Below are 10,157 nucleotides of genomic sequence, written 5' to 3'. Positions count from 1 at the left end.
CGAGCGGAGCGCCTGTTTACAGTCCTGGGCAGCGGGCGCTGCCGGGGAAGGGCAGCGCCGGCCGGCGCTCGCATTTCTTGGCTCTTCTCGATCTCCCGTGAGGTTTTTGGCGACCGGCGGAGCCTGGCGGCAGAAAGCAGCTCTGTTGGACACCCGATCTGCAGCCGACCTTCCCTGCCCCTTTCCCCTCGGGGAGGCAGCCGGCAGGCAGAGGCCGAAGGCAGGGCCGGGCCGCCGCGAAGGGGGACAGGGCGGTGCTGGAGGGCAAGGACGGGACGGATCGAGCGCTGCCTCGCGCTGTCCTGCACCCCAGCTTAGGGGAAAATTCATCTGGCTTGCGGGGCCCGGAGAGAGCCCCAGGCGCGCTGGCCGGCGGGGGGGGGGATCGCGGCGCTGAGCTCCAGCGCCGCGGCCCCTGACCTGCACAGGGTGGGTTTTGGGGGGGGGGGGGAGGCCGCATCCCAGCGCAGGCCGCCGCTCCGAGCCTGACGGAGGAGCGAGGCGGCCCAGACAATGAGCCGCTTTGTCCCGTCCTGCCCGGCTCCCGCGGTATTTTCACTCGCTGGTGAGAGCTTTGCTTTGAAAGCTGAAATTCGAGCGGCTCCCGCTAACTGAAGCCATCTGCGCTCGCCCGCGTCCCTCCTCTCCACCTCCTGGCTCAGCCGCAGGAGCCGGCGGCAGCGCTTGTGGCCGCGGCGGCGGCGGCGCTGCCGGCGAGCTCCCCGGGGGCCGCGGCCGCCCGCCGGGCCGCTCCGGCTCGGCAGCCCCTCGAGCCGCTCTCGCCGTCGCGGGCTGTGGTTCGCAAGGACGGGGGGCTAGCGGGGGGTCCGAGGGCGGTCAGCGGCGCGGGACTCGGCCCCGCGGGAGCCGCGTGCGGCCCCCCACCCCGGGGCTGGGGCGGCCAGGCAGCGCTTCCGGAGATTCAGCGCCTTTTCCTTTCCCGAAGGCCTTGCCGGGCTCCACCCTCGCGCTCGGGCCGGGGCATTTCCTCCGCTCCGGCGAGGCGTTCGTTCGCGCCCCTCGGACGCTCGCACGCCTTTCCGGCTCCCGCCGCGGGCCCGGGCGCTCCCTGACCCCCCGCCTTCCCCTCTCCGTGCGCTCACTTCCTTCCTCGCCACCCCCCCCCCCATCCTGCCCGCAGGGCCCTCGCGGGCCGGCGGAGGGGTTGGGGAACGGCGGCTCGCCTCCCCCCCCGCGGCTGCCCCTGATGTCACGACGGCGTCGGTTCTCAGCCGCCCTGGCGAGCGTCTCCGGGAGCTTCCTGCTGCCGGTTGGAGGCCGGGGCATGGCTCGCGCGTCCGGCGCGAGGGGCTGCGAACGCCGGCGCCCGAGCCTCCCTCGCGCCTCTCCCCGCCCCTCGCCTGGGGCTGCCGCGGGGAGCCGCCGGCGGCCGATTTCGGGGAGCTGGCGAGGGCGGCGGCGGCGAGGGGCCAGGAGCGGGGCAGCCAGGGCGGCCCCGGTTCCCCCCCGGCCGGGGCGCTCTCTCGGCGCGCCCGCCGCCGCCGGCACGCGCGCGGGCAGCCACGCGCCCGCTCGACGGACCTTTTCTGCCGTTGGCCGCAGAGATGAACTGACTCAGCTCCTCCTGGAACGGTCGCAAAGGAGAGGAGGAAAATTACCGTGCCCGGCTCCCGCGCACAGACCGGCCTTTCTTCCGCCGCCGACGGCCGGGGCGGCCCGGGAGCCCCCGCGGCGCTGCCAAGGCCGGCGAGGCGCCCGGCCAGCCCGCCGCCGCTGCCACCCCTCCGCGTCGCCCTCCCCGCGCTCCGCTAGGAGCAGGCCCCGGGCGGCGCGGCGGCTCGACGCAGCCGGGGGCCGTCGGCCGGCGCCTCTCGCGGCGCTCCCGTCCCTGGGGTGTCAGCTGGCGGCCCCCCCCCCCCACCCCGCTCAGGCAGTGCCTCCCCCCCGGCCCCCCGCGGACACCACCCCCCACCCCGGTACGCGCCCAGGGCAGTGCCCCCACCCCAGTGCCTCCCCCCAGGCCCAGCACCCCCCCTGCTCAATGCCCCCTGCCCCAGGCCCAGCGCCCCTCACCCAGCACCCCTCACCCAGCGCCCCCTCCCCAGGTCCAGCCCCCCCCAGTGCCCCCACCCCAGGTCCAGCACCCCCTCCCCTGTGCCCCCTGCCCCAGGTCCAGCACCCCTCACCCAGCACCCCTCACCCAGCACCCCCTCCCCAGGTCCAGCCCCCCCCACTGCCCCCAACCCAGGTCCATCACTCCTCCAGCCCCCCCCAGCGCCCCCTCCCCAGGTCCAGCCCCCCCCAGCGCCCCCTCCCCAGGTCTAGCCCCCCCCACTGCCCCCACCGCACGCCCAGCCCCCCCCACTGCCCCCACTGCAGGTCCAGCCCCCCCCAGTGCCCCCCTCCCCAGGTCCAGCCCCCCCCACTGCCCCCACCCCAGGTCCAGCCCCCCCCAGTGCCCCCCTCCCCAGGTCCAGCCCCCCCAGCCCCCCCACTGTCCCCACCGCAGGTCCAGCCCCCCCCAGCCCCCCCACTGCCCCCACCGCAGGTCCAACCCCCCCACTGCCCCCCACTGCCCCCACCCCAGGTCCAGCCCCCCCCAGCCCCCCCCGGCCCCCCGCGCACCGCGGCGCCCCCTGGCGGCCGGGCCGGGAGCTGCCTGCGGGGCGGCGGCGCCCCCTGGCGGGAGCGGCCGGCGGGGCGGCGCGCTGCCCCGCCCCCTTCCGCCGCGCCGGGCGAGGGCGGCCGGGCCGTACCAAGTGCGGGGTGGGGGTGGGGGGGGACGGGGGGGGAAGCGGCGCGGTCTCGGAGCGGCCGCCGCCGCCAGCGCGAGGCAGCCGCCGCCGGCCCGAGTCTCGCCGACCCCCTGCGCGGACGGCGCCGCCGCGCGGCCCCGGGCAGCGCTGCCGGCGGGGCCGGGCCGGGGGCGGCCGAGGCTGCGGCGCCCCCGCGGCGGCGGGGCGGTGGTGCGCGCCGGGCCGGTTTAAAGCCGGGCGGCGGGGGCAGGGCGGCGCCGGTGGGTGCCCGCGGCGGGACATGGCCTGAGCGGCGGTGAGCGCGGCCCCGGGGGAGGCGGGGCCGGGCCGGGCCGGGCCGGGGGGCGGGCGGGCCCCCACGTGGGTGTCCCGGGCCGGGCGGCCGCGCCGCGCCCCGCCGCTTTGTGCGCTCCGCCGGCGGCTCCTGGACAAAGGTGGCGCCGGGCCGGGCCGGCGGCGCTCGGCCGAGGGACGGGACGGGACGGGACGAGGGAGCCCCGAGGGGTCGGGGGCTGAGGCGGAGGGGCTGAGGCCCGGCCGGTCTCAGCCTGCGTGTGTCCCCCCTCCCCAGGCCCGGCAGGATGCGGGCGGGCTGCGCGCTGGCCGTGCCCTGGCTCGCCCTGCTCGCCCTCGCCCGGCAGGCGCCGGACAAGCCGTCGGCCGCGCCGCTCTTCAGCCGCCGGCCCTTCATGGTGGCCTGGAACGTGCCCACGCAGGACTGCAAGCCCCGCTTCCAGGTGCCGCTGGACTTCAGCCTCTTCGACCTGCAGGCCTCCCCCAACGAGGGCTTCGTGGACCAGAACGTGACCATCTTCTACAAGGAGCGCCTGGGGCTGTACCCCTACTACACCAGCCGGCGCGTGGCCGTCAACGGCGGCGTGCCCCAGAACAGCAGCCTGGCCGACCACCTCGAGCGCCTCTCCGACGGCATCGGCAAGTACATCCGCTCGCCCACCAAAGAGGGGCTGGCCATCATCGACTGGGAGGAGTGGAGGCCCATCTGGATCCGCAACTGGAAGCCCAAGGACATCTACCGCAACGTCTCGCAGTACCTGGTGAGGCTGCGCCAGCCCACCTGGTCCCCGGAGCAGGTGAACAAGCAGGCCGTCTTCGAGTTCGAGTCCTCGGCCCGGCAGTTCATGATCAGTACGCTCCGTTACGCCAAGAGCTTCCGGCCCAAGCAGCTCTGGGGGTACTACCTCTTCCCTGACTGCTACAACCATGACTACAGCAAGAACAAGGAGACCTACACGGGGCAGTGCCCTGATGTGGAGAAGACCCGCAACGACCAGCTGTCGTGGCTCTGGAAGGAGAGCCTGGCTCTCTACCCCTCCATCTACCTGGACCAGGTCTTGGCCTCCACCCCCAACAGCCGCAAGTTTGTGCGGGCCCGGGTCATGGAGGCCATGCGCATCTCCCAGAAGCACCACGAGGGCTACTCCATGCCTGTCTTCGTCTACACCAGGCCCACCTACATCCGCAAGCTGGACGTGCTCAGCCAGGTAAGGGTGCCGTGTCCTCGCTGCCCTGGCACCAGCAGGCTCTCACCGTGCCCGATGTCCGGCCCCGTGGCCCCGCCACGGAGCGGGTGCTGCGCTGGTGCAGACGGGAGCTGCTGGAGCTGCCTTGCTCCCTCTGCAGATGGTGGTGCCAGGCTGGGGGCTGCCGGCACCAGCCCGGCGAGCTCCGATGGGACCCCGAGGCTGGCACCAGCACGCCGTCGAGAGGGCACGGTGCCCTGCGGCTGGGAACCGCAGCCGCACAGGCGGCCTCTGTGAGCAACCAGGACTTCCTCTTCCTGTGCTTGGGGCGGCTCTGCCGGAGACCCGGCCGTGGGGGAAGCCCGTGGGGCTGGGACGCCTGGGTTCTCGCCCCGCATGGCTTCTCCTCGGCCGCTGTCCTACCCTGCCCGCCGGAGCGCGAGGACAGCCCTGTCCCAGAGCGCCCTGCAGCGCCCCAGGCTCTGGAGGCTGGCGCCAGCCCTCGCATTGATGAGCGGCGCTGCCAGCTCCCTGGCCGGGCAGGCAGCGGGCCCGGGGTCCGCGGGAGGGCGGCGTGCCGCGCGGGCCATTGTTCTAGCTCGCGGCGAGGGCCGTCGCCTCTGTGCCGTAACCGCGGGGGGCGCGGGGCCCTCCGGGCTCGGCCTTGAGCGCGGGGGGCTTGGCTGCGCCCCGCTCGGGGCCGGGTCTCTGCTCCGGCAGCCACGGCCGGTGCCGGAGCTGGCAGCCGGAACGGGCAGGGTGGAGCACCCTTGGGCCCGGCGCCGCGGTGCCGGGGGGTTGCTGGTGCTCGTGGGCTGCCCGGATGGGTGGAGGAGCTTCCCCAAGGGAGCAGCTCTGTGCCCGGCTCTGCCGCCCGCCCGCCCGGGCGGGGGAGCGTCGGCAGCGGCGCTCGGCCCCGCCGGGGCGCGGGGCCGTGTCCCCGCAGGAACGGATGCAGGTGCGGCGTGGAAAGCTCCCGCCCAGGCACGGTCCGCCGGAGCAGGACTGGTGGCGAGCACCTCTCCCCGAGGAGAGCGCGCGGCCTCATCTGCGCGCCGGAGAGAAGGGCGCAGGACTCCTGGGCCCCGCCGCAGGTGCGGGAGGGCCTGGCGGCTCCGACTGCCGCCTTCTCCTCCCAGCCCCAAGTGACCCCTTGTGTCCCCCACAGCCCGACCTGGTCTCCACCATCGGGGAGAGCGCGGCGCTGGGTGCAGCCGGGGCCATTTTCTGGGGCGATTCAGACTACACCAAAAATCGGGTAGGTTTGGGGTCAGGGTGCCCTGGGGGGTTGCGGGGACGGGTGAGGCGGTGGGTGGGGGTGGTACCTGCCCCCCTGCGAGGGAACCGGTGGTTGGAGCAACGCCAGGCTGGGATGGCGCTCGGCCGGGCGTCCCCCCCCGGGCATGGGGACCACGGGGGCACCCCAAGGGGCTGCTCCGTGCCCTTCACCCCCCCCCCCGGCTCTCTCTCCCTCCGCCAGGACTCGTGCCAGACCATCAAGGACTACCTGGAGGGGGACCTGGGCCGCTACATCGTGAACGTCACCACGGCGGCCCAGCTCTGCAGCGCGGCCCTGTGCCAGGGCCAGGGGCGCTGCCTGCGCCAGGACAGCGCCGCCAACGTCTTCCTGCACCTCAACCCGGCCAGCTTCCAGCTGCGGCGCCGGGAGGCGGCCCACCCCCAGCGCCCCCTCATGTGGGCCGAGGGCCGGCTCTCGGCCGCCGACACCCGCTACCTACGGACCCACTTCCGCTGCCAGTGCTACCAGGGTTGGCACGGCGGCGCCTGCCAGCTGCCGGCCAGCCCCCGCGCCGCCGCCCCGGCCCCCCGCGCCGGCCTGGCCCTCGGCGCCCTCCTGCTGGCCGTAGCCCTGCCGGACTGAAGCGTCTGTGCTCTATTTTTTTTTTCCTTCCCCCCCCCCCTTCTTCTTCCCCCCCCCTCCCCAAAATGCCGTCGCGCCCTCCCGTTTCGCGGGTGGCAGCGCCTCGCCTGCTCGGCAGCTGGAGGAGGGCGCGCGGCCGCCCCCGGTGCGCGGCGGGGTGGGGGGTGAGTGCGGACCCCCCCCCCCGGTCCTCCCGCCGGGGGGGTGCTGAGGGGCCCCCTCCCCTGTTGTAAGGGGAGGGATGGTGGGGGCGGTGGGGGGGGGTGTGTGTGGTGCTGAGCCCCTCTGCCCTGCCGACACCAAAGTGCTTTACCTCAATTAAAGCTGGAAGGAGTGAGAGCGGCGCCCGCCGTGCCGGGGGGGCAGCGGGGCGGGGGGGGGGGTGGGAGCAGCCCGGTGCGCCGGCTGCGGCTGTAGCGGCCCGAGGCCCCGCCCCCGGCGGCCCGAGGCCCCGCCCCCGGGGCGGAGCCGCCCCGAGGCCCCGCCCCTGCATCTAGGCGGTGAGTCGGGGGCGGCCGCAGCGCCGGGCTCTCGGGGCTTGGGGAGGAGCCTGGCGGGGGGGGGGGTGCGGCGAGGGCCGGGCTGCGTGACCCCCTTTCCCCCCCCCCCCCCCCGCCGGGCGACCCTGGCAGGGCCCCTGCCCGCTGCCGGGAGCCTCCCGCGGGCCTCGTCCCGCTCCCGCCGGCCCCTGCCCGCTGCCGGGAGCATCTTCCAGAGCTTGTCCCGCTCCTGCCAGCCTGTACCTGGTGCCGGGAGCGTCCTGCAGGCCTTGTCCTGCTCCTGCCTGCCTGTACCTGGTGCCGGGAGCGTCCTGCAGGCCTTGTCCTGCTCCTGCCTGCCTGTACCTGGTGCCGGGAGCGTCCTGCAGGCCTTATCCCGCTCCTGCCAGCTCGCGCCTGGTGCCGGGAGCGTCCTGCAGGCCTCGTCCTGCTCCTGCCAGCTCGTGCCTGGTGCCGGGAGCGTCCTGCAGGCCTTGTCCTGCTCCTGCCAGCCTGTACCTGGTGCCGGGAGCGTCCTGCAGGCCTTGTCCCGCTCCTGCCAGCTCGTGCCTGGTGCCGGGAGCGTCCTGCAGGCCTTGTCCTGCTCCTGCCAGCCTGTACCTGGTGCCGGGAGCGTCCTGCAGGCCTTGTCCCGCTCCTGCCAGCTCGTGCCTGGTGCCGGGAGCGTCCTGCAGGCCTTGTCCTGCTCCTGCCAGCCTGTACCTGGTGCCGGGAGCGTCCTGCAGGCCTTGTCCTGCTCCTGCCAGCTCACGTCTGGTGCTGGGATCGTCCTGCAGGCCTCGTCCTGCTTCTACTAGCCTGCGCCTGGTGCTATGATCATTCCTCAGCGGTGCCTCCATCATGCCCTGCGTGTCCGTCACTGTGACCTTGCCCCTCCCCCCCCTTCCCGATGATGTCAGTTTGTCTTTCCAGCCCAGCGCAAAGCGGTTCTGCTCTCCCTGCCCTTCCTCCCCTACGTGTTGACTTTGTGCTGTCCTCTCCAGACCTGCTCCCTCTGCAGTCAGTCATTAACCCGGGCTTCGAAGCACCAGTCTGTGGCTGCCACCTGCCCCAGGGCCCACCAGCTGCTGATAACCTTGGGGACTTCACGTGAATCAGTGGGAGAGCCTGGGGTGACAGGCACCGTCGGCTCTCGCCCCGGTTTATAGGGGGCTAAAAGGGCCCTGGTGTGGTGAGGCTGGCACAGGTCTATCCCAGGGCTCTATCTGCAGGCCGAGTCAGGACCCGTCCAGCTCCTCTGCCACGTCCCCGCTCACTGGCACCATGGCAGCCACATGGTACAGCTGGGCCTTGCTGCTGCTCCTGCCCGCCATGGCCTGGGCCGACGGGGCTGGCCCTGTCCTTGTCAACCGGCCCTTCGTCACCATCTGGAACGCCCCCACCAAGGCCTGCGCCAAGAAGTACAATGTCACCCTCAACCTGGGGGTCTTCGACATCGTGGCCAACACCGACCAGGTCTTCACTGGGGATGATGTCACGCTCTTCTACAGCCAGTCCCTGGGCCTCTTCCCCTACTACACGGCTGCGGGGGTGCCCGTGGATGGCGGGCTGCCCCAGAACGCCAGCCTCCAGGCCCATCTCCACCAGGCCTCCAGGGACATCGAGACTGCCCTGCCCAACGTCTCCTACAATGGTCTGGCTGTCATCGACTGGGAGAAGTGGCGCCCGCTGTGGGCCCGTGACTGGGCTTCCATGAACATCTACCGGGAGAAGTCAGAGGCTCTAGTGAGGAAGGAGCACCCACTCTGGCCCTCCAGGATAGTGAAAGAGATGGCGAAGCTGGAGTACGAGCAAAGTGCTCGGGCCTTCATGGAGCAGACACTGGAGTTGGGTGAAATCCTCCGGCCCAATGGCTACTGGGGCTTTTATGGCTTCCCTGACTGCTATAACAACAACTTTGACAGCTGGGACTACTCGGGGAAGTGCCCCGTGATTGAGCAGATGAGGAACAAGGAGTTGTCCTGGCTGTGGAAGAACAGCCATGCGCTCTACCCCAGCATCTACCTGCCCCAGGAACTCAACGGCACGAACAAGGTGCTGAGCTATGTCCGGCACCGGGTGGCTGAGGCCTTCGCCGTCCAGCGTGGTGTCATCGACGGCAGCATCCCTGTCCTGCCCTACGCCCAAATCTCCTTTGAAAACACCGTCAACTTCCTTTCTGAGGTGAGGCTTGCTGGGCTGGGAGGGAGCTGTGGGAGGCTCAGAGGAGTTCTTTGATCAGCACGAGAAGAAAGTGTCTGTGATGGTTGGGTCCTGGTCGGGGAGGGTCCTCCAATCTCCTGGAGAGACAAGGCAGGGGGATCACGTGGGTCTTGGGCTGGGGTTGGGCGAAATGGTTGCTGGTTGCATTCTGCTCTTTCCGCATTGCCAGCCTGCGTCTGCCTTTTGTGAGTCAATCCTGGCCTGGCTGTGGCACGAAACTCATCCTGTGGGCGATGACATGGGTCTGGCATAGCTTCTGTACCATGGATGACAGCATAGCTCCTGTACTGCAGGCAATGGCACGGCTCCCACGCTGTGGCGGTGGCTGTGAGCGGTGGTGGTGGCGATGCCAGTGCCGGTGATGGCAGTGCTGGCAGTTGGGGGGATCCGTGCACAGGCTGACTTCTCCTCTCCCTTGGCGGGCAGGAGGACCTGGTGAACACCATCGGAGAGAGCGCAGCCCAGGGCGCTGCCGGCGTCGTGCTGTGGGGAAGCCTCAACTATAGCGACTCCCAGGTGAGCGCGAGGATTGGGGCAGAGCTGGGCATGGCCACGCTGCCAGGCGGGCAGGGGCTGTCGCTGGGGAGTCCTGGCTGCCAGGCAGAGCTGTGACACCCCTCCGTGCCCCATTGCAGGAGATGTGCCTGAAGCTGAAGAACTACCTGGATGGGGACCTGGGTCACTACATCGTGAATGTGACGGCCAGCGCCGAGCTGTGCAGCCAGAACCTGTGCTCCGGCCAGGGCCGCTGCGTGCGCAAGAAGAAGAACGAGGGCTTCTTGCACCTCAACCCCTTCCACTTCTCCATCGAGACACACCCCAGGAAGCCCCATTTCGTGGTGCGGAGCCTGACGTCTGACAAGGACAGCTCCCAGTTGGCCAAGGAGTTCAGCTGCCAGTGCTACGACAGCTGGCAGGGAACACGCTGCGACACCAAAGGCTCCTCCGAGTGAGGCCCCTTGCGCACTCCCCTGCATCCCCCATGCCCGCTCCCCGGACCCACGCTCCTGCTAGCTCCCTGGATTTCAGGCCCACCCAAGGCAGGTATGGTAACACCATCTCTACACATCAGCCCCCTCTTTGAGGGAACGTGAGCTTTGGCAACGCGGTCACAGGGCGGCTAATAAAACCACTCTGCATCCATGAGCATCGCTGCATCTTTCCACCATGGCGTGGCATGCTCTCTTCTCCAGCAAAGAGCCACCAGCTGCTTGGTGGTTTCGCAGCCAGGGCTGGGTGCTTGGGGTGGCAGCACATTTAGGGTGAAAGGGAGGGAGCACCTTGGTGCCCGCGAGACCTGGGCCAGGCAGGAGGGCTCGAGCGGCCAACCAGCGTGTGTGCTAGCAGGGGCAAAGGCAAACCTGGGATGGGAGCA

General features: G+C 71.6%; 2 protein-coding genes across 4 annotated transcripts; both read left to right on the top strand.

Moving 5' to 3' along the window:
* The first annotated feature begins 2,934 nt into the window (after positions 1 to 2,934).
* Positions 2,935 to 6,414, top strand: HYAL2 (hyaluronidase 2). Its single transcript, XM_068960299.1, has 4 exons — positions 2,935 to 3,012; positions 3,289 to 4,219; positions 5,367 to 5,456; positions 5,679 to 6,414. Exons 2-4 carry the CDS (start codon positions 3,299 to 3,301, stop codon positions 6,078 to 6,080), a joined length of 1,413 nt encoding a protein of 470 aa, XP_068816400.1. The 5' UTR covers positions 2,935 to 3,012; positions 3,289 to 3,298; the 3' UTR covers positions 6,081 to 6,414.
* Positions 6,415 to 6,531: 117 nt separating this feature from the next.
* Positions 6,532 to 9,928, top strand: HYAL1 (hyaluronidase 1). Of its 3 annotated transcripts, none has more exons than XM_068960303.1 (4): positions 6,532 to 6,580; positions 7,792 to 8,743; positions 9,209 to 9,298; positions 9,418 to 9,928. In XM_068960303.1, the coding sequence occupies exons 2-4, from the start codon at positions 7,844 to 7,846 to the stop codon at positions 9,733 to 9,735; spliced, it is 1,308 nt and encodes a 435-aa protein (XP_068816404.1). In that variant the 5' UTR covers positions 6,532 to 6,580; positions 7,792 to 7,843; the 3' UTR covers positions 9,736 to 9,928. The 3 variants fall into 3 exon arrangements, with proteins under 3 accessions (XP_068816404.1, XP_068816403.1, XP_068816402.1); XM_068960302.1 differs by having other exon boundaries at positions 6,534 to 6,580; positions 7,564 to 8,743; XM_068960301.1 differs by lacking the exon at positions 6,532 to 6,580 and adding an exon at positions 6,648 to 6,846 and having other exon boundaries at positions 7,204 to 8,743.
* Positions 9,929 to 10,157: the final 229 nt, after the last annotated feature.

This window comes from Struthio camelus, chromosome 14 (assembly GCF_040807025.1).
Source record: "Struthio camelus isolate bStrCam1 chromosome 14, bStrCam1.hap1, whole genome shotgun sequence".
Lineage (NCBI taxonomy): Eukaryota > Metazoa > Chordata > Aves > Struthioniformes > Struthionidae > Struthio > Struthio camelus.
Note: the sequence above shows the minus strand (reverse complement) of the source record. Positions and strands in the feature narration are given on the sequence as shown.

Bases quoted from the DNA above. Each gene is read 5' to 3' on its own strand.
- HYAL2 (XM_068960299.1), top strand. From the start codon at position 3,299: ATGCGGGCGGGCTGCGCGCTGGCCGTGCCCTGGCTCGCCCTGCTCGCC. The intron at 4,220-5,366 runs GTAAGGGTGCCG...TGTCCCCCACAG, and splicing joins AGCTGGACGTGCTCAGCCAG to CCCGACCTGGTCTCCACCAT. The intron at 5,457-5,678 runs GTAGGTTTGGGG...TCCCTCCGCCAG, and splicing joins CAGACTACACCAAAAATCGG to GACTCGTGCCAGACCATCAA.
- HYAL1 (XM_068960303.1), top strand. From the start codon at position 7,844: ATGGCAGCCACATGGTACAGCTGGGCCTTGCTGCTGCTCCTGCCCGCC. The intron at 8,744-9,208 runs GTGAGGCTTGCT...CTTGGCGGGCAG, and splicing joins CCGTCAACTTCCTTTCTGAG to GAGGACCTGGTGAACACCAT. The intron at 9,299-9,417 runs GTGAGCGCGAGG...GCCCCATTGCAG, and splicing joins TCAACTATAGCGACTCCCAG to GAGATGTGCCTGAAGCTGAA.